This window comes from Papio anubis, chromosome 2 (assembly GCF_008728515.1).
Source record: "Papio anubis isolate 15944 chromosome 2, Panubis1.0, whole genome shotgun sequence".
Lineage (NCBI taxonomy): Eukaryota > Metazoa > Chordata > Mammalia > Primates > Cercopithecidae > Papio > Papio anubis.
In genome coordinates, this window is record NC_044977.1 from 94,980,077 (window position 1) to 95,004,529 (window position 24,453).

General features: G+C 44.5%; 1 protein-coding gene across 1 annotated transcript in view; it reads right to left on the reverse strand.

The window, feature by feature from the left end:
• LIMD1 (LIM domains containing 1) overlaps positions 1-24,453 on the reverse strand; it is an 87,314-nt gene that overhangs the window by 22,715 nt on the left and 40,146 nt on the right. Inside the window, exon 2 of the mRNA XM_003894554.5 lies at positions 23,320-23,421. Within this exon, the coding sequence (XP_003894603.1) occupies positions 23,320-23,421 (102 nt within the window). The remainder of the gene's footprint in view (positions 1-23,319; positions 23,422-24,453) is intronic.

The following is a 24,453-nucleotide window of genomic DNA, read 5'->3' on the forward strand; positions in this document are numbered from 1 at the left end:
CATAAGCTACTGCTGAGAGTGTAAGATGATAAACTCTCCCTGGAAGGGAAACTTTAAAATGTTTATCTCTGACTCAGTGAGGTTATCTGAGACAGTTTTGGGAAAGAATTTTAAAAAGTGAATAAATATTTACTTAGATCCAAATTGGCAGCCCTAGAGGAACGGTTACATAAACCAGAGTACATATACATGATGAAATGTTACATAGCTATTTAAAATGTCATTTAAATCGTGTTGTAGTGATGTTGGAAAATGCCTATACTACAGAAGGATAGCATATATATGTTTGGGGTTTTTTTGAGATGCAGCCTGACTCTGTCACCCAGGCTGGAGTGCAGGGGCGCAATCTGCAGCCTCAGCCTCCCAGGCTCAAGGAATCCTCCCACCTCAGCCTCCTGAGTAGATAGGACTACAGGTGTGCACCACCACAACTGCCTAATTTTTGCATTTTTTGTAGAGACAGGGTTTCTCCATGTTGTCTAAGGCTGGTCAACAACTCCTGGGCTCAAGTGATCAGTCCATCTCGGCCCTCCAAAGTTCTGGGATTACAGGTGTGAACTACTGCACCCATACTGAAAATATATTAATAAGTGAAAAAAGCAAACTTGACAAGTGTATTTATAGTACAATTCCATTTCAGTAATTTGCAGATACCATTGATATGCAAAAGGGAAAAAAAACCAAACAGTGGTTAACACTGGTAGAAGTATAACAGTGAAACATCACTTTCTACTCCATATACTTTAATATTTTAAATTTTCTTTCTAGTATTAGGTACAGTGACAGATGGTATTAGAGAGAAATTTCACTTTACTTCATACATTTCTAGATTAAATTTTTCTAGAAATATGTATAATATGAAAAAGAATACTTTTAATTTTAAAAGAAAACCCTTACATTATAATGTGAAAAGTAAAAAAGCAAGATTTAAAAATTGTGTATCTCAACTATATAAAGAAGAAATTCAAAGAAAAAAGACTGGAAAGGAAATCTGCCCATGAGTGGCAGCGCCTCTGAGTGGACATATTTAGAATCTGCACGGTAAGGCTGGGCACGGTGGCTCATGCCTGTAATCCCAGCACTTTGGGAGGCCAAGGCGGGCGGATCACCTGAGATCGGGAGTTCAAGACCAGCCTGACCAACGTGGTGAAACCTCGTCTCTACTAAAAATACAAAATCAGCCAGGCATGGTGGGGCATGCCTGTAGTCCCAGCTACTCAGGAGGCTGAGGCAGGAGAATCACTTGAACCCAAGAGGTGGAGGCTGCGGTGAGCTGAGATCAAGCCATTGCACCCCAGCCTGGGCAACATGAGCAAAACTCAGTCTCCCAAAAAAAAAAAAAAAAAGAATCTGCATGGTGGAGGGGATGGTTTATTTCCTAGTTGTTTGCTTCTATATACTTCACTACACTTTCCCAAACATTTACCAATGAGCAGGTGTTGCTCTGATTATCGTTTAAAAAACTGCCCAGCTGGCTAGATAAGTCCTCTTGCTGCCAGCTCCCACAGCTGCAAATTCCCATGTCCAGACTTAGGAGGCCAGTACAGGGGCCTGGGGGACTACGTCGGATTTTCCTTTATTCCAAATTTTTAAAAACTGAGACTCCCCCACTGACCTAAGAGGGTGGGGCTTAGTTTGCTCTGAAGAAGTCACACTTCATTTTTCACTTCAGTTTTGAAAGACCAACTGAATTTAGAAACTGGACAGTGCATCAAAATATATTTGTTTGTATTCTGAGTGGGAGAAAAGCCTAACATCTACTGAATGTCTTCTGTGGTCTAAGTACTATGTTTAGGGCTTACACATATATTTTTAAATGCTTGAAAACTTTGACGCATAGGTTATTGCATCACCGCACCTTCTGGCCCTGTACTGCCACATGCCTTTTACGGAAGAAACTCACGAAGTCATTTCCTACTCAAAGCCATCACCTACTCCAGCGAGCATGGGAAGGGTTCAGTAAAGAGTGAGGCAGAAATCAAACACATCACATGTCAATGTCAAGGAGCAGCACAAGGATACAGGAATTGATTATTTTGGGGAATCACTTGAAATCACACCCAAAGATTACGCCTAACTTTCTGGAGTAAAAATATGATACTTATGAGTTACACATTATCATTTTCATTTCATAAGTGAGGAAATTGAGGCTTACCCAGGTAGCTGTGCTTGTTCCACTGCACCATGAGGCCATCTAGCAGTATTTAATGCTTGTTGGATGCACACCTATACGCAGAATCCAGTTTCTCTCTTCTGCCACGAAACAGGACAGGACTTTCTTTTTTTTTTTTTTTTTTTTTTTTTTTGAGAGAGGGTCTTGTTCTGTTGCCCAGGCTGGAGTGCAGCGGTGCAATCATAGCTCACTGAAGCCTCGAACTCCTGGCCTCAGCAATCCTCCCATCTTGGCCTCCCAAAGCGTTGAGATTACAGGTGTGAGTTACCACATCTGGCCAGAAAAGGGAGTTTTCATTCAAGCACTTTCTAGGTACTGGGCCCTTTGCTTGCCTCATGTCTCACTTAAGTGTCATCAACAATTCTGTAAAAACTCCTTGTGATGACAGGCATTTGGATGTAACTTGACAGGTAACCTTCCACTTGGAGACAGGCTAAAGTTTGTATCTTTGGAGAAAGGGGGTTGCTGAGAGGAGGCTGAGGCCAGGTAGGAAAAGCAAGCAACCTGGTGCTGAGAAGCAGGGAGGCAGAAAAGGTATTCTCCAGGCTGAATCACCCTAGATCTGGCCAATGGAACAGATGCCAACTGACCTGAAAATTCCTGGAATCACTGCCACTGTCCTGGAAGTTCCAATCAAGAGCAGGATCCAGAATCCTCCTTATTGATATTTAAGCTAGAGCACCCAACCGCCACTAGGTGGTGCTAAACCACAGCCAGGACAAGGACAGACTGAAGCAGCACAACTTTCCCCAAGCGGGCCAGCCCTGGAGGCCTGCTTGAGTCATTTCATTAATCTTGCAATAATGTGCCCTGATGTTTGGGCAGCTGAAACTCACTTGTTGGCCGGGCGTGGTAGCTCAAGCCTGTAATCTCAGCACTTTGGGAGGCTGAGGTGGGCGGATCACGAGGCCAGGAGGCCGAGACTGTCCTGGCCAACATGGTGAAACCCCGTCTCTACTAAAAATACAAAAATTAGCTGGGTGTGGTGGTGCGCACCTCTAATCCCAGCTGCTGGGGAAGCTGAGGCAGGAGAATCGCTTGAACCCGGGAGGCAGGGGTTGCAGTGAGCCGAGACTGCACCACTGCACTCCAGCCTGGCAACAGAACGAGACTCCGTCTCAAAAAAAAAAAAAAAAAAGAAAAGAGAAAAAAGAAATTCACTTATTGCATTATGGTCAAGTTACTGATGCTTTTTTTTAATGATGGAGAAACAAAAGCTAAAGAGGTTAAATTTACCTATGTAGCTAAAAATTAAATAGAAGAGTTGAGATTTGAACCCAAGTCTCTCTCGTGCAAGTCAACACTCTTTCCACCACTCTATACTGTCTCTCTTGTTGTCTATTCCAAAAGGAATATCTCTCAGACTAAGGGGAATGTCTTAGTCGTTTTAGGCTGTTAGAACAAAATACCATAAACTGAGTAGCTTAAACAATAGACATTTATTTCTCCCAGCTCTGGAGGTTGGAAGTCCAACATCAGGGTGCTAGTAGGGTCAGGTTCTTAGTGAGGATCCAGTTCCTGATTTACAGATGGCTGTCTTCTTGCTATGTTCTCACATGGCGGAAAGGGAACTAACTAAATCTCTGAGCTCTTCTCATAAGGACACTAATCCCATTCATGAAGTCTCCACCCTCATGACTTAATCACCACCCAAAGACTCCACCTCCAAATACCGTAATGTTGGGATTAGAGTTTCAACATCGGGATTTGCGGAGGGGCAGTATAAACGCTCAGTCCTTCCAGGGAAGAAGACGGATTTCCTGGCATTCCCAATTAAACGTCCCTCTGCTCCCTTAAAGAGGCAAATTTCACTGTCCTCACTGACTTGCTATGGCGGCTCATACGTAGAGATGTAACACCAGGGAGCCGCTGTGGCTATGGCGGAGCTAATAAGGACAGAGGACAAAATGGAATAGCCAAGGGATAAACACCAAAAACTGAGGTGATTCTCAAATCTTTAGCATGCTTCAGAACCACCAGGTGGGTTAGTTAAAACACAGATTGCTGACTTAGTAAGTGTGGGAAGGGGCCCGAGACTCTGCATTTCTAGTTAACATCCCTAGTGATGCTGATGGTGCCAGTCCAGGGACCACACGTTGAGAACCACCGAGTCAGGCTATGCCTCAGGCGTGTCTCTGAACTGGCACTTCCATTTGATGCTGTTCATCTTGGTCAAAAATGTGAAGACCTAAACCATCCCTGGATAATCAGCATCAAACATAACGCTGCGGTGGGAGTGTCAGTGCTACATCTTTACAATTCTAGTTTCAGAATCGTCCTGCTTCCAGCAGGGGAATTCCCTCCACTAGGAAATAGCTGATGATAGTCACACTAAATATATAATCAATAGACCATTTTTACAGTTTTAGAATACAGTAGTCAGAAGTGCTCTTTATTTTATTTACATCAGCCATGTATAAAATATTGACTAATAGGCTGGGCATGGTGGCTCATGCCTATAATCCCAGCACTTTGGGAGGCTGAGGCAGGCGGGTTGCTTGAGGTCAGGAGTTCGACACCAGCTTGGCCAACATGGTGAAACCCTGTCTCTACTAAAAATACAAAAATTAGCCAGGTGTGGTGGCATGAGCCTGTAATCCCAGCTACTCAGGAGGCTGAGGCAGGTGAATCGCTTGAACCCGGGTGGCAGAGGTTGCAGTGAGCTGAGATCGCACCATTGCACTCAAGCCTGGGTGACAGAGTGACAACTTGTCTCAAAAAAAAAAAAAAAAAAGACTGATCAATATGCAGATTCACAGAGAATCCACTCCAAAAAGACACTTTCCACAGATGTAGTGAATTATTATTATTATTATTTTTGAGACAGGGTCTTATTCTGTCACCCAGGCTGGAGTGCAGTGGTGCAATCTCCTTCTGGGCTAGAGCAGTCCTCCCACCTTAGCCTCAAGTAGCTGGGAACACATGCGGATGCCACCATGCCTGGCTAATTTTTTGTGTGTATTTTTAGTGGAGACGGGGTTTCACCATGTTGCCCAAGCTGGTCTCGAACTCAGGGGCTCAGGCTATCCACCTGCCTCGGCCTCCCACAGTGCTGGGATTACAGGCGTGAGCCACCATGCAGGTTGTGAACGAGTATTTTATATTTGCCTTCAGGCCATCTTCAGTTGAAAAGAGAAAAAGGCATCTGATAAAGCTGGTGTAGTTTAACAAAGAAAACAAGAGTTGGGGACATCATAAAAAGAGGTCAGCCATTTAATCTGACAAAACTAAAACTTGCAATAATACTCACCATTCTTCCTTCCTATAAAACGGAAATGAGCTATAACCTATTCTAGAAACATAATTGGTCCTTGGCGGTAAGACTCCACCACAAATTTCAGTTCCAAAATATCTCCCTGAGAAGTAAAAACGCAAGGGTTTCCCAACAATGAGAAGAGTTCCGGAGAAAAGAAAGCAAACATTAGCAGTCACTTGGATTGTTTTGGTCGTACTGTCCCAGTTAGTGACTTCTACCTGTACTGTCCATGGTGGCTACCAGCCACATATGGTCATTTATATGTAAATTTAAATCAATTAAGATAACATTACAAATTTAGCACCAGGGCTTGAACAAGTATATCTTGAGTACTTAATGGCCACTTGTGACTAGGGTAGCTTTAGAATATCTGCATCATCACACAAAATTCTACCCAATCTACTTCTTCAAACAGCTTTTCTAGAATAGGTTTTTTGGTTGTTTTTTTTTTGAGACAGGGTCTTGCTGTGTAGCTCAGACTGGAGTGCAGTGGTGCAATCTTGGCTCCAGCAAACTCTGCCTTCTGGACTCAAGCCATCTTCCTGCCTCATCCTCCTGAGTAGCTGGGACTACAGGCATGCATCATCACACTCAGGTAATTTTTGTATTTTTAGTACAGATGGGATTTCACCACTTTGGCCAGGTTGGTCTCAAATTCCTGACCTCAGGTGATCCGGCTGCCTCAGCCTCCCAAAGTGCTAGGATTACAGGCATAGGCCGCCACACCCAGTCCCAGAATAGGTTAACTCTTAAAAGACATTGCTAAAAACAAATCAGTTTGGTTTGGCTCAAGTGAAGGAAAGATCCAGCCTTGATTGTGCAGGCTTGCCCAGTCTCAGTAAGCCAAGGAGCACAGCAGAAAGGGGCAAGCACTTTCTGCTGTGGAAAAGTAGTCAGCCTTGGGGTCCAACCTTGCCTTTGCCCCTTCCCTGAAACGAGACCCTGGCTGCCACCGAAACCCTTCAGGTTCCCTGGTGAGGATAAAAGTGGGATCACAGTGGGGAACACAGCCCAGTGCACCTCATACCAGGTATCTGGTGTGACTGTTGCCAGCATCCCTACCTGACCTTCCGTTTCCTCAAATGACACCCACCAGAGCTAAAAATCACAACCACCACCCTCTCCCCCTCCTCATCCAAATCCCCTACATCACTCCTTCCTTCTCAGTTTATCTGTGGCAAAGGGCTAGGTATGGGAGGCTTTTGTTTTTAATTTCCATCTGTCAGACTTATTATCTTGTAAAATACAATAATATAGAAAAATGAAACATAAAATCCAAGCCCCAAATGTAGTTATTATCCAATTCAACTGACACAAAGCCACTCTGTCAAACTCTTAGGAAGGTCTCTAAACGTTCTCGTCTCTTTCTCAGCCTTTGCTGGTGCTGGCCAAGGACCATGATCTGAGCAGTGCTGCCTCATGCTCCAATTCTCTTCTCATGTGCCACTCCAAAGTCTTTCTTTGTCTTATAGTTAGTTTTCTATTCCCCCTATTCCAGGCTATTACCATCTGGATCAGAGATGAGAATACTGCACAGAGAGACAACCCAGAGATGTGCACAGGATCTCCTTTAAGTATTCAGCAGAGCACCGATCAGCTCTTGCCTGTGAGGAAACTAACCAGAGTCAGAGGACAAACATCTGCAGGATTAGCAAGAACAGTGCCTGGCACCCACAAAAGCTGGAAACAGTGCCTATTCCCAACAGCCCTGAAAATGAGGAATAATAGAGCCCTAGACTGAGCTCTGCTCTGAATTCATCTAATAAATCACAAAAGCAAGACTGGAAAGGATCACTGTTCCTAAATAATTTAACTGCATCTCAGAACAATGCTCAGAAGATTTAAAGAACACAAAATATCCAAGATTCAATAAGGTAAAGTTTACAATGTCTGGTAGCCAATCAAATATTCCCAGGCATGCAAAGAGGCAGGAAAGCACAACCCATAGGGAAGAGAATAATCAATCTATGGAAATCAACCCCAATCAGACACAGATATTAGAATTAGCAGAGAAGGACATTAAAAGCTATTGTTTCCATATTCAATATGTTGGAAATGTTAAGTAGCAACATGGAAAATATTAAAAAGGCTCAAACTGAGCTGCTAGAGATGAAAACCAAAATGTCTGAGATAAAGAATACACTGGCTGGCCGGGCATGGTGGCTCTCACCTGTAATGCCAGCACTTAGGGAGGCCAAGGAAGGCGTATCACTTGAGGCCAGGAGTTGGAGATCAGCCTGGCCAACATGATAAAACCCCATCTCTACTAAAAATACAAAAATTAGCCAGGCATGGTGGCTCATGCCTGCAATCCCAGCTCCTTAGGAGGCTGAAGCATGAAAATCGCTGGAACCTGGGAGGCAGAGGTTGCAGTGAGCCGAGATCACACCATTGCACTCTAGCCTGGGCAACAGAGCAAGACTCTATCTCAAAATAAATAAATAACAGGCCGGGTGCAGTGGCTCACACCTGTAATCCCAGCACTTTGGGAGGCCGAGGTGGGTGGATCACCTGAGGTGAGGAGTTTGAGACCAGCCTGGCCAGTGTGGCAAAACCCTGTCTCTACTAAAAATACAAAAATTAGCTGAGTGTGGTGGTGCACGCCTGTAATCCCAGCTACTTGGGAGGCTGAGGAAGGAGAATCGCTTGAACCCAGGAGATGGAGGTTGCATTGAGCCAAGATCACGCCATTACACTCCAGCCTGCACAATGGGGGTGAGACTCCATCCTAAAAAAAAAAATAGACATCTGATCTTTGACAAACCTGACAAAAACAAGCAATGGGGAAAGGATTCCCTACTTAATAAATGGTGCTGGGAAAACTGGCTAGCCATATCTAGAAAGCTGAAACTGGATACCTTAACACCTTATACAAAAATTAACTCAAGATGGATTAAACACTTAAATGTAAGACCTAAAACCATAAAAACCCTAGAAGAAAATCTAGGCAATACCATTCAAGACACAGGCACAGGCAAAGACTTCATGACTAGAACACCAGAAGCAATGGCAACGAAAACCAAAATAGACAAATGGGATCTAATTAAACTAAAGGGTTTCTGCACAGCAAAAGAAACTATCAGCACAGTGAACAGGCAACCTACAGAATGGGAGAACATTTTTGCAATCTATCCATCTGACAAAAGACTAATATCCAGAATCTATGAAGAACTTAAACAAATTTACAAGAAAAAAAACCCCATTAAAAAGTGGGCAAAGGATATGAACAGACACTTCTCAAAAGAAGACATTTATGCAGCCAATAGGCAAATGAAAAAATGTTCATTATCACTGGTCATTAGAGAAATGCAAATCAAAACCACAACGAGATACCATCTCACGCCAGTTAGAAAGGCGATCATTAAAAAGTCAGGAAACAACAGACGCTGGACAGGATATGGGAAATAGGAATGCTTTTACACTGTTGATGGAGTGTAAATTAGTTCAACCATTGTGGAAGACAGCGTGGCGATTCCTCAAGGATCTAGAACTAGAAATACCATTTGACCCAGCAATCCCATTACTGGGTATATACCCAAAAGATTATAAATCACGCTGCTATAAAGACTCATGCACACGTATGTTTACTGCAGCACTATTCACAATAGCAAAGACTTGGAACCAACCCAAATGTCCATCAATAATAGACTGGATAAAGAAAATGTGGCACATATACACCACATAATACTATGCAGCCATAAAAAAGGATGAGTTCATGTCCTTTGTAGGGACGTGGATGAAGCTGGAAACCATCATTCTCAGCAAACTATCACAAGGACAGAAAACCAAACACCGTATGTTCTCACTCATAAGTGGGAGTTGAACAATGAGAACACGTGGACACAGGGAGGGGACATCATACACTGGGGCCTATGAGGGGGGTGGGGGACTGGGGGAGGGATAACATTAGGAGAAATACCTAATGTAAATGATGAGTTGATGGGTACAGCAAACCAATATGGCTCATGTATACATATGTAACAAATCTGCACATTGTGCACCTGTACCCCAGAACTTAAAGTATAATAAATAAATAAATAATAAATAAATAACAAAAAACTTTTTAAAATTTTTAGAAAAGAGAATACATTGGATGGGATTAATGGCAGATTACACCCTGCAAGAGAAAACATTAGTGAATTTAAAGGTACAGCAATAGAAAATGTCCAAAATTAAATGAGAGGAAAAGAATTTTTTAAATAATGAAATGGGCATTAAGTGAGCTGTGGGACAACTTCAGGGTGCCTAAGATTGGAGTAATTGGAGTCCCTAGTGGAAGGGGAGAAATGTAAAGAAACGGATTTGATGAAGACTACAAACCCGCAGATCCAAGAAGCTCAACAAACCCCTAAGCACAAGAAACATGAAAAGTATATCAAGGGATATCATAATCAAATTTCTCCAAATCAATGATAAAATCTTAAAAGCAGTCAGAAGAGGGGAAAAACATGTTACATACAGAGAATAGAGACATCAGATTTCTCATTAAAAACAAAATAAGTGAGAAAATAGTAAAAACAAAAACAAACAAAAAAAACTTTAAGGAACTCAAAAAGTATCAAGCTAGAATTCTATATCCAGCAAAAAAAATACATATTTCAAAATAAAAAAAGGGAAAGAAAGATAAATTCAGATACACAAAAGTTTAAAGAATTCATCACCAGATCAGCACGCGACAAAGAAAAAATGTTAAGAGAAGTCCTTCAAGCAGAAGGAAAAATGGCACCAGATGAAAAAACCGGAATCTAAACAAAGGGATGAGGAGGAGCAGAAATGGCAAATGTATGGACAAGTGAGACTTTTTTCTTATTAGTTAAATCTCTTTAAAACTTTTAGAAGAAAACATGGACATGAATCTTCGTGACCTTGGGTCAGCCAATGTTTTCCTACAAAAAGCACTAAAAACACAGGCAAATAAAGAAAAAAAAAAGTAGATAAATTATACTGTATCAAAGATTTAAAACCTTTGTGCTGTAAACAATACCATCAAGAAAATGAAATGACAGTCCACAGAATGAAAGAAAATTTTTGCAAATCCTATATCTGACAGGAGATTGATATGTAAAACATATAAAGAACTATTAAGACTCAATAATAAAAAGACAATCCAAGTAAAAATGAGCAGGGAATTGAGAAGACATTGTTCCACATAAGACATACAAATGGCCAATAAATGTATGAAAAGATGCTCAACATCATTAATCATCAGGAAAATGCAAATCAAAACAACAATGAGATCCAACTTCACACCAAATAGGATAGTTAGAATAAAAAAAACTAGATAAGCATAAGTGTTGGCAAGGATGTGGAAATACTGGAACCCTCATACATGGCTGGTGGGAATGTAAAATGGTAAAGCTTCTTTGAAAAACAGGTCCTCAAAAGGTCATAGTTACCATATGACCCAGCAATTTCACTGCTAGTATTTACTCAAGAGAACAGAAATGATATGTTCACATAAACACCTGTCTAGGAATGTTCATAGCAACATTATTTATAATAGCCAAAAATAAAAACAAGTATCTATCAACTGCTGAATCAATAAAATATGCTACATCATCTATACAAGGGAATAGTATTCAGCCACAAAAAGGTATGAGATACTGATTCATGCTACAACGTGGATGAACCTGGAATGCATGCTAAGTGAAAAAAGCTAGACACAGAAGATCATATATGATATGATTCCATTCATATGAAATACTCAGAATAGGCAAATCTATAGGGATAGGAAGTAGATCAGTAGTTGCTTAGGGATGAGGCAAGGCAGGTGAGGAGGTGAAGTGATGAGTATCAGGTAATGGGGAAGTGTCACCTTTATTTATTCCAACATTTATTCTGTGTTCAGAATTATACCAAAGGTGCTGAAGGGTTATAAGGAGTAAAATCATGATCAGTTAAACCCTGTCCCTATTCTCCCAAAACCGATCATCTAGGGGGAGACAGAGATCCCTGCAAACAGTTTCAATCCAATCATAATTGAAAACGCCCTAGGGCAGGCAAATGAACAAGGTACATGTGGGACCCAAGATGAGGGGAGCCGCAATGGAGATGGCATTGGAAGACACTGAAGGGGGAGTGATGTTCACCTAGGTGGTGATGAAGGGTAAGGGTGACAAGGTACAGGGGTAGAAAATGACAGGGGCTTCAGCGCTTCAGGAGGCTGTGGGGCAGCGGGGGAGGGGGCTAGTTTGAAAGAAGACAGGAAAGAAGTTAGAACTAATTTAAGGAATGTCTTAAACACTAGGCAAAAGAACTGGACTACAATGTTAAGGCAAAAAGTAGCTGAAGGTCTCTGAGCTGGAGAGTGGCCTCCTCACTGCTGTGTCCAGAGACCAGACTGGAGGTGACAGCAGTGATCCATGCAAGAGACAGAGATGGTCTGCCCAAAACAGGGCATCTGGGACCCTGCTGGCATCCAAATGCCACCAGTGGTGACCACTGCAGGGCTGCTGCTGACGTGGAGAGGCAGCTGTCACCCTGCCCCTGAACACAGGGAAGGGTCTGCATCCTCTGGCCAGGTGTTGGATTTGCCAGACATCCAGGCTGGCCCGTGCCCTGTCGTGCATCTGGTCCTTGAAAACCCGGCCACAGGATCCACACCCAGCCAACCTCAGTACTCCTGGGAAGAGTCTGGGAGCTCCCATGGTAAGAGTTCACTTCCCCTTTAAACTTTAACTGGCAGGAAGGTTATGTTGGCTTTGAGTCATCAAATCAACAGGATCTTACGCAGCAGATGGTTATGAAGGCTATGGAGCAATGAGGGAAAAGGCATATGATATATCTGTAAGTGGAAAAAGCAGGGCATAAAAGCAAACATACACTGTGATGACAACCAGGCAAAAACGTCTATGCAGGTACAGCATATGTTTTTGGAGGTTCTTTTTGGTATTGAATTATAGGTGATTTTCTTCTTCCATATATATTTTTTGACAATGTGACTATATTGACTAGGTGACGTATAAAGTATCAAAAACAAGAAACTTCATGAGTAATTTCCTATTAATAAGTGAACTCTGGCTAAGAAGATTTAGAGGCTGGGCATTGTGGCTCGCACTTGTAATTCTAGCACTCTGGGAGGCCAAGGCAGGAGGATCACTTGAGCCCAAGAGTTTGAGACCAATCTGGGCAACATAGTGGGACTCCATCTCTACAAAAATTAATTTTAAAAAAATTAGCCAGGGGACTAAAGGGACTGAGGTTGGGGGATCACTTGAGCCTGTGAGGCAGAGGTTGCGGTGAGCCATAATCGTAACACTGCACTCCAGCCTGAGTGACAGAGTGAGACTTTGTCTCCAAAAAAAAAAAAGATTTAGGAACAAGAGGTTTTATATGCAGTCCAATACAGTAGCCACAAGTTGCAGGTGGCTACTAAAATAAATTTAAACTTTAATTAATTAAAATGAAATAAAATGGAAAATGCAGTTCCTTAGTCACACTAGCCACATTTCAAGTGCTCAAGAGCCCCACGTGGCCAGTAGCTGCTGTGTTGGATGGTGCAGGTCTATAGGTCAAAGAGAGGCCAGAGGACTGAAGTCCACATGAAGGTTGAGTGGGCTGGTGGTGAGGCCCACTGCAGGGCCACAGCCAACTTCCCAGCTAACTTCATCACATCCCCCAGGATGCTCCCCCTGCACATGCAGATCTCAAAAACTGGGATCTCTGCAGGCAGAGCCAGAGGTCGGCACCGCAACAGGCTCCTTGTGATGGTGACTGACTGACGCGCAGTGAGGGTGAAGGCCATGGATGTGGTGGCAAGCATATACACAGTGGCTACGTGCCCCTGGGCACGAACCCACTTCCCCACTCACCAGCTGGGCAACCGCTCTGAGTCCCCATGACCTCTTGTGTAAGATGAGTGTGGCTGGAAGGCAAGCAAGGGACACAAGAAGACAGCCATGTGCAGCTTGTGTCTACTGTATTGGACTGCATATAAAGCCTCTAGTTCCCGAATCTTTTTTTTTTTTTTTTTTTTTTTTTGAGACAGAGTCTCACTCTGTTACTCAGTCTGGAGTGCGGTAGCACGATCATGGCTCACTGCAATAAATGCATTAAATGTTCCACAGACAGCAGCTCGCATTACACTGACTTACAGGCATGGATCCACTGATGGGCAACTATGAGTGCAAACAAAACTGTCGGTGAAAGGAGGAGAGAGGAGGGAAAGGAAAGGGAAGGAGAAGGAAGCTGAAGGGGCCAGAGCCAGGGGCAGAAATGTAAGAGAACAGCTGAGAGACACATGAAGAAGGGATACTCTCAGTGAGATGAGAGGGCCACGGAAACCTGAGGAGGGCCTACGATGCCAGAATACAGTCAGACCTGGGTAAAAGAGTTTACTCCCTAACCCAGGACTCTGGCTCTCAGATGAGGCACTGCAGTGCAACATCTTCCTGCTAATTACCATGTGATGCTCCTGTCGTATCAGAGCTGCTCTGCATTCTCCTCTTAGACTTGCGAAGACAGATGACACCCTGGGCACCACCAAGTATCACCCTTGGTCTGGGACTACCACGGGGGAAAGGTGCAGACTTCCAACAAAAACCAGACATGTGCAATATCAGGAGCTTATGATGGAGACACGGCAACATAAGGTATAGGTTACACCAAAGTTAACCTCTACAATGTATTGCAAAACCCTCAGACTCTGTTCAGACGATATGAACAAAGGAGTCTGATGGTCTCCCCTGTCAGGGACTTCCTGGCCTCTGACTGAACCAGCAGAGTCTGACCTGGGAAACCAGGTTTGGCCCCAACTCCAGCGCACCAGCAGAACTAGGCTTGCAGGAGACAGACACAAGAGACCCTTTGATAACCAAAGCAAGTGGCCCCTCCACTCTCTTCTGACCCCTGCGGCCCTCTGGCTAGCTCCAGCCTATTTTGGTTGCTTCCTGATCTTTCCCGTGCCCACTGATTTCCTTTAGCATCTGCCCACTCTTCCTTTCTCACGTTCTTGATCTTCAGCTTTTTCCTTAGGTCCTGCTGACTCATTCAGCTCATACAGAACTGCTGAATATGATGAGAAATATTGGGACAATTCAACAGCTCAGAAATTCGGGGATCAAAGCCCTTAGTCCATTTCTCTACTTTGGGTACATCCCACTATTGAATTCTAGCCCCCCATTCCCAGCCCCAGGCCACTCCTGCACTCACAACTCGAGGGTGGCCAAAAACCCAGTCTCTGTTCTCACACAACCCCAAGGCAGCTGCTGAACCTGAAAAGGCAAGGCAAGGCCCCATGGCTAGAGCCCGGCTCCTGTCTTTGGCAAATACTCTCTCTAAGCAAAGGTAATTTAATATAGTGGATAACAGCGAGAGCTGTGGATCCATGGGTCTTGGGTTCAAGTGCTGACCACACCACTTAACAGTGACGTAGCCAACCACAAACTAAACTCCCCAAGCCTCAATCTGTACGTCTTAAGTTAAGAGTAACAATAATAATGAACGCTGAACTCAGTGAATTGTTACAGGATTTAGTGAGCCGCCATGGGCGGAGAAGGGCTACATGGTGTCAGGCCCACAGTAAGCTAGAAAGCTTACTTATAAATTATCTATAAATACCGCGGTGACTGTTTTACAGAAACAGACCTGCATGAATTAAAGGAAGACCTCCCTAGTTCAGGCTTAACTAATTCAAAATGTGGAAGCATTTTCAGGGGCTGGGTTGATGAGGTCATTTACAAAGTCAACAAAAAAGGGAAAGGATTTCAGATGCAGTATTTAGACTGTAAGAAAAACAAAATAGCTGACAAGAACCCTCCAGTTCAGAGGGGTGAGTCAATCACCAAGCACTTATTCATTTGCTAAGAACCTCTGTTTCACAACACTAGGCTTGGTCCTAATTGTTTTATCTATCTCAAGTAACAAAATGGCATTTTGTGAGTGTTCTAGATGCAGGCTTTTTACTAAGAAAGGCTTTCTTCCAACTGGGTCTCAACAAGTGAGATTTTACTATAAATCCCATCCGCAATCTTCAACAGGCATGGACATTCGGTTTTTGGAAGGTGAAATGAGCAATGGTATATACTCTTAGTTTTGCTTTTTCTCCCCACTAAGGCATGGCTGGCAGGTCACAGTGCATTTTGTACCCAGGAATATAAACGGTAGGTTACACCACTGCAATTCATTCTGGCCTTGACTTACACATCCCAGCACCATCCCAAGTGGACCCTGTCTGGCCCTCTGCAGCCTTCCACTGAGCTCGGGCCTGCACTGGGCATAATTTCTGTCAGCTGTGGGACTGGCTGCTTCCCAACTTCCATCCCCAAGGTGGGCACCCCCATGCTCCATGGGCTTCTGGCGGGGAGCGTGTATTTACCTAGCCCATCATTTTCCATCTTATATCATCAAAAAACTAATAGGAATCATGACAATGACATGGCAAGCAGGTTTCACCTGACTGTAGGATGGAATTTGTTTAGTCTATGAAATGAATGTCTTACTTTTAAACTTTAGTCTGCCTGGAGTGAGGACACAGGACCTTGCCTACTTCTCCCTCACAGACCATTCTTTTTTTTTTTTTTTTTGAGACGGAGTCTCACTCTGTTGCCCAGGATGGAGCACAGTGGCGCAATCTTGGCTCACTGCAAACTCCGCCTTCCGGGTTCAACCGATTCTCCTGCCTCAGCCTCCCAAATAGCTAGGATTACAGGCACGTGCCACCACACCCAGTTAATTTTTGTATTTTCAGTAGAGATGGGGTCTTGCCATGTTACCCAAGCTGGTGTCAAACTCCTGACCTCAAGTGATCTACCTGCCTCAGCCTCCCAAAGTGCTGGGATTACAGGCTGAGCCACCACGCCTGGCCTCACAGACTATTCTGGAAGGTGCTGAGAAGTCCACTCAATCCCACATGTCAGCACATTGTTCCTCCTCTCACATTGCTGCTTCTGAGGCACAGGTGGGCGCCAGCCTCCCTCAGACAGGCCACTTGACACATAAGTGGACACAGCTGCCAACAAAGGCCACTCCTGACCTCTCCAAGGACCTCCCTCCCACTCCAGGGTGTGCCAACAGCTTCCTGAGAGCATCCAGAGCCAGTGGGGGGCATGGCTGCCTGGGGTGGATAGAGCCTGAGAGGGGAGGAGGGAGACCCACAGCACTCATCTCCACAGCAACCAAACATTCCCAGCCCAAGGAGCACAGCAAGAAAGAAGGGAACTTGAACAAACCACACAAACGCCCACACCACAACCTGATGCTTACTGCTAGCACGAACACCAAGGAAACAATCCCACAGAGGCAAGGAAAGATGCTGCACGAAGATGCTGGCTGGGGCTGTGTGTAACAACCCACAAGCCAGCCATGAACAGTGGCACGACTCAGTCGATCACCAAGTAACTTAAAATTACTATTATGAACTATGACATGACGTTAAATTAAAAAGGATACAACACTGTTTATATACTATGATCACAACTCTAAAAAGTGTGTATAAATTTGGAGAAAAACTGGCAAGGAAAACATAAAAGTGACAGTAGCTGAGCTACAACGCTAACATAACAGGTTTCTGTCTTTAAAATTTTCTTTGCAGTGGCCAGATGTGGTGGCTCACGCCTGTAATCCCAGCACTTTGGGAGGCCAAGACAGACAGACTGCTTGAGCCCAGGAGTTCGAGACCAGCCTGGGCAACATAGCAAGACCCTGTGTTTACAAAAAATAATAAAAAAACAGCTGAACATGGTGGTGCATGTCTGTAATCCCAGCTACTCAGGAGGCTAAGGTAGGAGGATCACCTGAGCCCAAGAGTTCAAGTCTGCAGTGAGCTGTGATCACACCACTGCACTCCAGCTTGTACGACAGAGCAAGACCCTGTCTCAAAAAAAAAAAAAAAAAAAAAAAAAAGATAAAATTGTTCTCACAGCTTTCCCCATTGCTGCTTCTTATCAGTAGATGGGGAAATGTGCATATCCGTGTAAGGGAACCTGCCTCGGTGCCTGGGAGAACCTGCACGTAGCCATGTACACAAGGGTTTGCCTGGATCTTGGTGGAACACCTTGTAGGCTTCCAGAACACAAAAGGATGCATGGCTATCTCTCATTCACCTCCCTATTCCCCTAGGAGCCTGTCACCAGACAGTGTCTTATCTCTAATGAGGTATGGGGATTTCTGCCTGCCCCTCAGAACAGAGCTGTGGGCTCTGAGATCACTTAGCTGCAGTCTAAAACTGCTTCTCAAAATCCCACTTGTGTGGTAGTCATCAGCCTCTTTTGCTTCAGTGTCATCCTCTGCAGTGTATGGGACAAGGATCCAGGAAGATGGTACGTTCGACATACTCGTTGTGTTGCCTATGTAAGTAATAAACAGCCTGAAGTAACAGAGACTTGTTGTATCTTTACCAAACTAGTCAGGCCCTGGACTTGCCCTGTAAATGTGTGTAAGCTTAACAGTATCCCAATACCATGTTTTAATGCAGTATCAATGGACCTCAAGAAGTATGTGTATATACCAACAGATACCTCCATATGCCATATGCTGTATATAAAAATATAAAATATAAATAAAATAAAATATATATAAATAAATATAAAATCTGGCTTTACATACTATATATAGTGTTTTAAACTAGATTTTCATAAATGAAATGGGAAAATAGAAAAGATACATATACAAATATGTTCAGAAATATACACACTAACCAGATTCTATCAATAAACAAAATAAGATAAAGAACAAAGAAAACACACTTCTTTTTGCTTGACTAGGTGGAATTAATCAGAGGAGGGAGAACCAGAAAAACAGGGAAGTACAGGTGAGCATAGATTCAAGAGGCCTGGATTCCGTGCCAGCTCCATAGCCAGGTTTTTGACCTTGAGAAATTCTCTTTCCCTGTCTGCCCCCATTTTCTCTTCTAAGAGTACCCAGACCCCCAGCTGTGCCGTCTCCATGGTGCTGAGGCTCACAGAGACACACTCAGGACCTGCAGAGCTGAGACATAGAGCTCCCGGGTGCCTCCTTCTGCTGAAAGCTGAGGTAAAGGGCAGCAATCTGGTAACTGAAAAAAGGCAAGTCACCTCCAGTGTCTAAGAGAAGCTGCTGAGACACATGCCCAGTCTCCAACATTCCAACTGTTCTTTGGAATTGGAGAGGAAGTGGGACATTCACACAGCAGGAGAGTGTGCAGCCCCAGAGCAAGCAGCAATGCCCCTGTACTCGCTTTTTGACAAAATCCGAATCCTCATTCCTTCAGCAACTCTGTTCTAGGGCCTGGTTTGCTGGCAATGGATCCACAGGGAGTGCGGTTCACCATTTATGTAATAACACCAACAAAGGTTGGACATGGTGCCTTGCACTTGTAATTCCAGCACTTTGGGAGGCCGAGGCAGGCAGATCACCTGAGGTCAGGAGTTCAAGACCAGCCTGGTCAACAAGGTGAAACCCTGTCTCTACGAAAAATACAAAATTAGCCAGGCCTGGTGGTGCATGCCTGTAGCCCCAGCTACTCAGGAGGCTGAGAGGCAGGAGAATCGCTTGAACCCAGGAGGCAGAGGTTGCAGTGAGCCGAGATCGCGCCACTGCACTCCAGCCTGGGCAACAGAGTGAGATCTGTCTTCAAAACAAACAAACAAACAGAACAAAACAAAACAAGAAAGCAGAGTGCACCAAATTCAGGAGAAGTCTCTTCCTGCTAAGGAAACAGGGAAGGCTTCCTGGAAGAGGAGGCATTTGAGCTGAGTCATAAGACTGGACAGACAAATGTATTAAGTGAATGGGGAGAGGCTATTCTAGAGAACAATGTGATCAGAGACATGGAAGTGAAAAAGAGAAATTCAGTTTGACTGGAATAGGAAGCAGGAAGTGATAAGACAGGGACAAGACCACAAAGGCCTTCAATGCTAGACCAATCAAAAACTAAACCAGATCTGTCTTCCTTAAGTGTCTGTGCTTGTCACAATTTGAAGAAAGAGAAACTCACTCCATTAAGAAATAGACAGTCACACAAGCAGCCATGGGTGCCCATAGACTCATCTGTAATGGGTTGAATGTCTACATCCCCCTAAAATTCCTATGTTAAAATCCTAACCTCTGGCCGGACACGGTGGCTCATGCCTGTAATCCCAGCACTGTGGGAAGCCAAGGCGGGTGGATTACCTGAGGTCAGGACTTCGAGACCAGCCTGACCAACGTGGAGAAATCCCATCTCTACTAAATATACAAAAATTAGTGGGGCATGGTGGCGCATGCCTGTAATCCCAGCTACTTGGGAGGGTGAGGCAGGAGAATCGTTTGAACCCGGGAGGCGGAGGTTGTGGTGAGCTGAGACCGCGCCATTGCACTCCAGCCTGGGCAATAAGAGAGGAACTCCATCTCAAAAAAAAAAAAAAAAAAGTCCTAACCTCCAAGGTGATGGGATTAGAGGGTAGGGCCTTTGGGAGGTGATTCTCATGAGGTGGAACCCTCAAGGAATGGGATTAGTGCCCTTATAAAGGAGATCCCAGAGAGCTCCCTTCCACCATATGAGTACTCAGGAAGCGGGCCCTTAACTGACACCTCATCTGCCAGCACCTTGATCTTGAACTTTCCAGCCTTTAGAACTGTGAGAAATACATTTCTATTGTTTATAAGCCAACCAGTGTATGGTACTTTGTTATAACAGTCCAAACAGACTAAGATGCTCATCAGCTGGTTTTCCCTCACCAACAGCTTCCCTAATTCAAATGGTAATTGCTTGAGGTGGAAAACAGCCTCTCCTTAATATTTATTTTCTTTTTCCTGAAAAATAGAGCAAGTATTGAGAAACCGTTGCAAGAGTCAAAGGTCAAACATAAACTGTAAAGGAAGATCTGATACAAGCAGCCAAGAAACAAGAAAAAATGCTCAAGGGCCAGGTGTGGTGGCTCATGCCAGTAATCCCAGCCCTGTGGGAGGCTGAGGTGGGAGGATCACCGGAAGTCAGGAGCTCAAGACCAGCCTGGGCAATACAGCGAGACCTCTGTCTCTACAAAAATTTTAAAACATTAACTGGGCATGGTGGCACATGCCTGCAGTCCCAGCTACTCAGAAGCTGAGGCAGAAGGGTTGCTTGAGCTCAGGAGTTCAAGGCTGCAGTGCACTACAATTACATCACTGCACTCCAGCCTGGATGACAGAGCGAGACTCCATCTCAAAACAAAACAAACCTCCACATCATCAACGATCAAAGAAATGCAAATCAAAACCACAGAATGGCCATTACTAAAAAGTTAAAAAGTAGATGTTGGCAAGGTTATAGAGAAAAGGCAATGCTTATACACAGTTGGTGGGAGTGTAAATTAGTTCAGCCACTGTGGAAAGCAGTTTGGAGATTTCTCAAAGAACTAAAAATAGAGCTACCATTTGACCCAGCAATTCCATTACTGGATATATATACAAAGAAAAGTAAATCTTCTACCAAAGATACCTGCACTCGTATGTTTACCACCACACTATTCACAATAGCAAAGACATGGAATCAACCTAGGTGCCCATCAGCAGTGGACTAAATAGAGAAAATGTGGCACATATACATCATGGAATACTACACAGCCATAAAAAAGAATGACATCATGTCCTTTGCAGCAACATAGAAACACAAGAAACAGAAAACCAAATATTGCATGTTCTCGCTTAGAAGTCGGAGCTAAACTTTGGATACACACAGACAAAAAGATGGGAACAATAGACAGTGGAGACTCCAAAAGGAGGGAAGAAGAGGAGGGGGAAAGGGCTGAAAAACTTTCTACTGGGTACTATGTTCACTGTCTGGGTGACAGGACCAATAGAAGCTCAAACTTCAGATTCACACAATATACCCTTGTAACAAACCTGCACCTCCTGAATCTAAAACTAAAATTAAAATGTAACTAACTAAACAAATAAATAAATAAAAGAGGGCCTAAACACAACTCCCATACAGATAAAATACAAACATATGCCCAAGGCTTTATTTAACTCATCAATTAATAAATGAACCAAAAAGTGGTATAATTGGGAGAATTCAAAGAACCATAGACCATCAGGAATGTTGAAATCAATTTGCTTAATAGATTGCAAAACTGGTCAGTCTCCACAGGGCAACAGTCATCAACTGCACCTCCACCGGACAGTCTGCATTGCTATAGACAAGAATCGTGTTTGTTACCATCAATATTCTACAACTTACAGAGTGCAACACAGCTCAGACAAGGAAAGGCCCACAGACCCAGAGAATTTGATAACCAGACCACTCCTAGATTTCCACTGCAGACATTCACTAGGCTTTTTGATTCATCTCAAAGTCTTTCCCTACATAGGTGAACACTGAACAATGGGTAAACCATAAACTCTCAGGCATGTGTTCCAGGGGAAATTGCAGTGAGGACTGAAGCATGAGGTTCAGAACTCAGGCATCTGCCTGGACCATGAAGGCTCAGCAGGTTAGGAGGCCACTGGTTAACTATGTGTACTGGTTAACTTTATACTGAGAATTAGGATCTCTGGCTGTGAACAAGTTCTTCCCCTTCCCTTCTCCAGGAGGATCCAAAATGAGGAGCTCCAAACTAATGGTGGTCAGCCCTGACCACACCCTGGAAGAATCCGAGAAACTGTGAAAAAATACACTTGCCCCTCTTGGGTGGATGAGGTGGCTCACGCCTGTAATCCCAGCACTTTGGGAGGCCGAGGAGGGTAGATCACAAGGTCAAGAGATCAAGACCATCCTGGCCAACATGTCTCTACTAAAAATACAAAAATTAGCTGGGCGTGGTGGCGCACACCTGTAGTCCCAGCTACTTGGGAGGCTGAAGCAGGACAATCGCTTGAACCCAGGAGGCGGAGGTTGTGGTGAGCTGAGATTGCACCACTGCACTCCAGCCTGGCAACAGAGGGAGACTCCATCTCAAAAAAAAACAAAAACACACTTGCCCCACTCTAGGAATTCCAAGGGTGATGCCCTGGCTCCACCCTTGATTAGCAGAATCAGAGCTAAATCCTAATCTGATAGGATTAGCTAGGAATCTCGCTAATCTGATTCTGCTAATCAAGGGTGGGGCCAGGGCATCACTGGGTTTTAAAGTCTCTGCAGGTGACTCTAATGAGCAGCAGGATTGGCCAGATGGTAAGAAAGACCCCTTTGTCCCTGACACCCTGTGACTCTGCTGTAACGTTCCCTTTTAGTTGAGAGCTGCTAGCCTCAGGATAGGATTGAGAATATAGGCAGGACATTTTCTAAAAATACTCCTCAAAATTAATATTTGATAGAGACCAGAAAACAAGCACAATCCATAACTTGGTCGGGCTTGCTTGAAGCACGCCCAATGTGTTAGAATCTTCCTACAGGGAGCTGTTGCCATCATTCAATCAGACTCCTGATGGGCTGCCTGAATTATAATGCATGTACTGCAGTATAAAGATGCCCACAGGTGTGTGCTAGGTAGGCACCAGCACACGGGTGGCGTGCACACACACCTCATGCTCATACAGCAGCCTCCGAATCAAAGATGAGGTGAGGAAGTTGGTTACAGAGTAATAAAGAACCCTCCACCTCACTCTGGGGTAGCTGACTGACTCATCACTTTTGGTTGGCTGGTCCCCATAGTGGGGGAGAGAACTGACAAACAGGGTAGACATGGTGAATCCCAGCACTTCCTCCCAAATCTTCTGAAACCTCTTCTTATGTATTTCAAACCTGATGTGATTAGGGATCACTCTGAACTCGTTCAACTTATCACCGGAATCACAGGCAATCTTTGGTATTGTGTGAAGTCACCGTGCCCTGATCGGCCTCTGGTGGTGGTAAGAAACCCTGCTGTAAAAGACACTGTCTGGCTTTCCTGTGGGGCCGAGGAGGGCCATGGACCAACTGTCTCCGGAAAGATGATCTTCTCTCTCCTCCCTTTCTCGGTCCCTAAGTTCCTTACCCATCCCCCACACACCCGACACCCACACCCACACTTACTGCAAGCTGCACAGGTGAAGCATGTGTCGTGGTAGAGGTTCCCCATGGCCTGGCAGGCCTGGCCAGCCCCAAACACCCCTTTGCTGCATTTCACACAGGCTCCTGCAAGGACAAGAGAAACATCAGTGAGTCAGGAGGGAACCAGTGGAAACTGAGTCATAAAAAAGCCAATGAACAAAGCATCATACCATCCCTCCCCATGGCCAGCCCACCACCAAATCCAGTGGATGACTCATTTGAAGTGTCTTTCCCTCCCTCTCCCTCTGTCACTCTTTTAACTGCAGAAAACAGCTACCAGGCTGGACTTCCGGTCCCACTTTCCCTGCTCCACTGTTATGCTAATGTTCAGAATACCTGGGCTTGGTCAACTCCCTCCCTCACCCGACCCAAAGCTTTCGGAAGGTTCCCACTGTTTATAAGACAGTTCACAAAGATCACACCATCACTATAATACGCCAAACATGCAGGCTGGGCAATTTCTTTTTTTCTTCTTCTTCTTTTGAGATGGGGGTTCTCGGTATGTTGCCCAGACTGGTCTCGAACTCCTAGGCTAAAGCGCTCCTCCCGCCTCAGCCTCCCAAAGTGCTAGGATTACAGGTGTGAGCCACCATGCGTGGCCAGACAATTCTAACTAAATTATTTCCTTTATTTTTCAGTGGGAACCACCAACTAGGATTTAGTAACTTCAAGTTTTACAAAAAGTATATAACACCCCAAGCCCCGGGTTTGTCACACTGCAAGCAAATGCTCTTCCCTGCCCTTCCACCAGCAGCTCCTCACCCCCTAAGTCCCACAGGGTCTTAGCCCAGCCTTTGCTGATGAGCCCCTACCTAGTACATTCTACTCCTGCCCTTCTGTTCACTCAAGTCCTGATGCTTTCATCTCAGCCTGCTCCACGATTCCTTCCTCAGCCTCTTCAGCTCTCTGACTCTGGGGGCAACATGATGAATCAGAAATTTAAAGAGCCAGCCAGGTGTGGTGGCTCACGCCTATAATCCCAGTGCTTTGGGAGACCAGAGCAGGAGGATTGCTTGAGGCCAGGAGTTCAATACCAGCCTGGGCAACATAGGGAGATCATCCATCGAAAAGAAGGGAAGGGGAAGGGGAAGGAGGGGGAAGGAGAAAAGGAAGGGG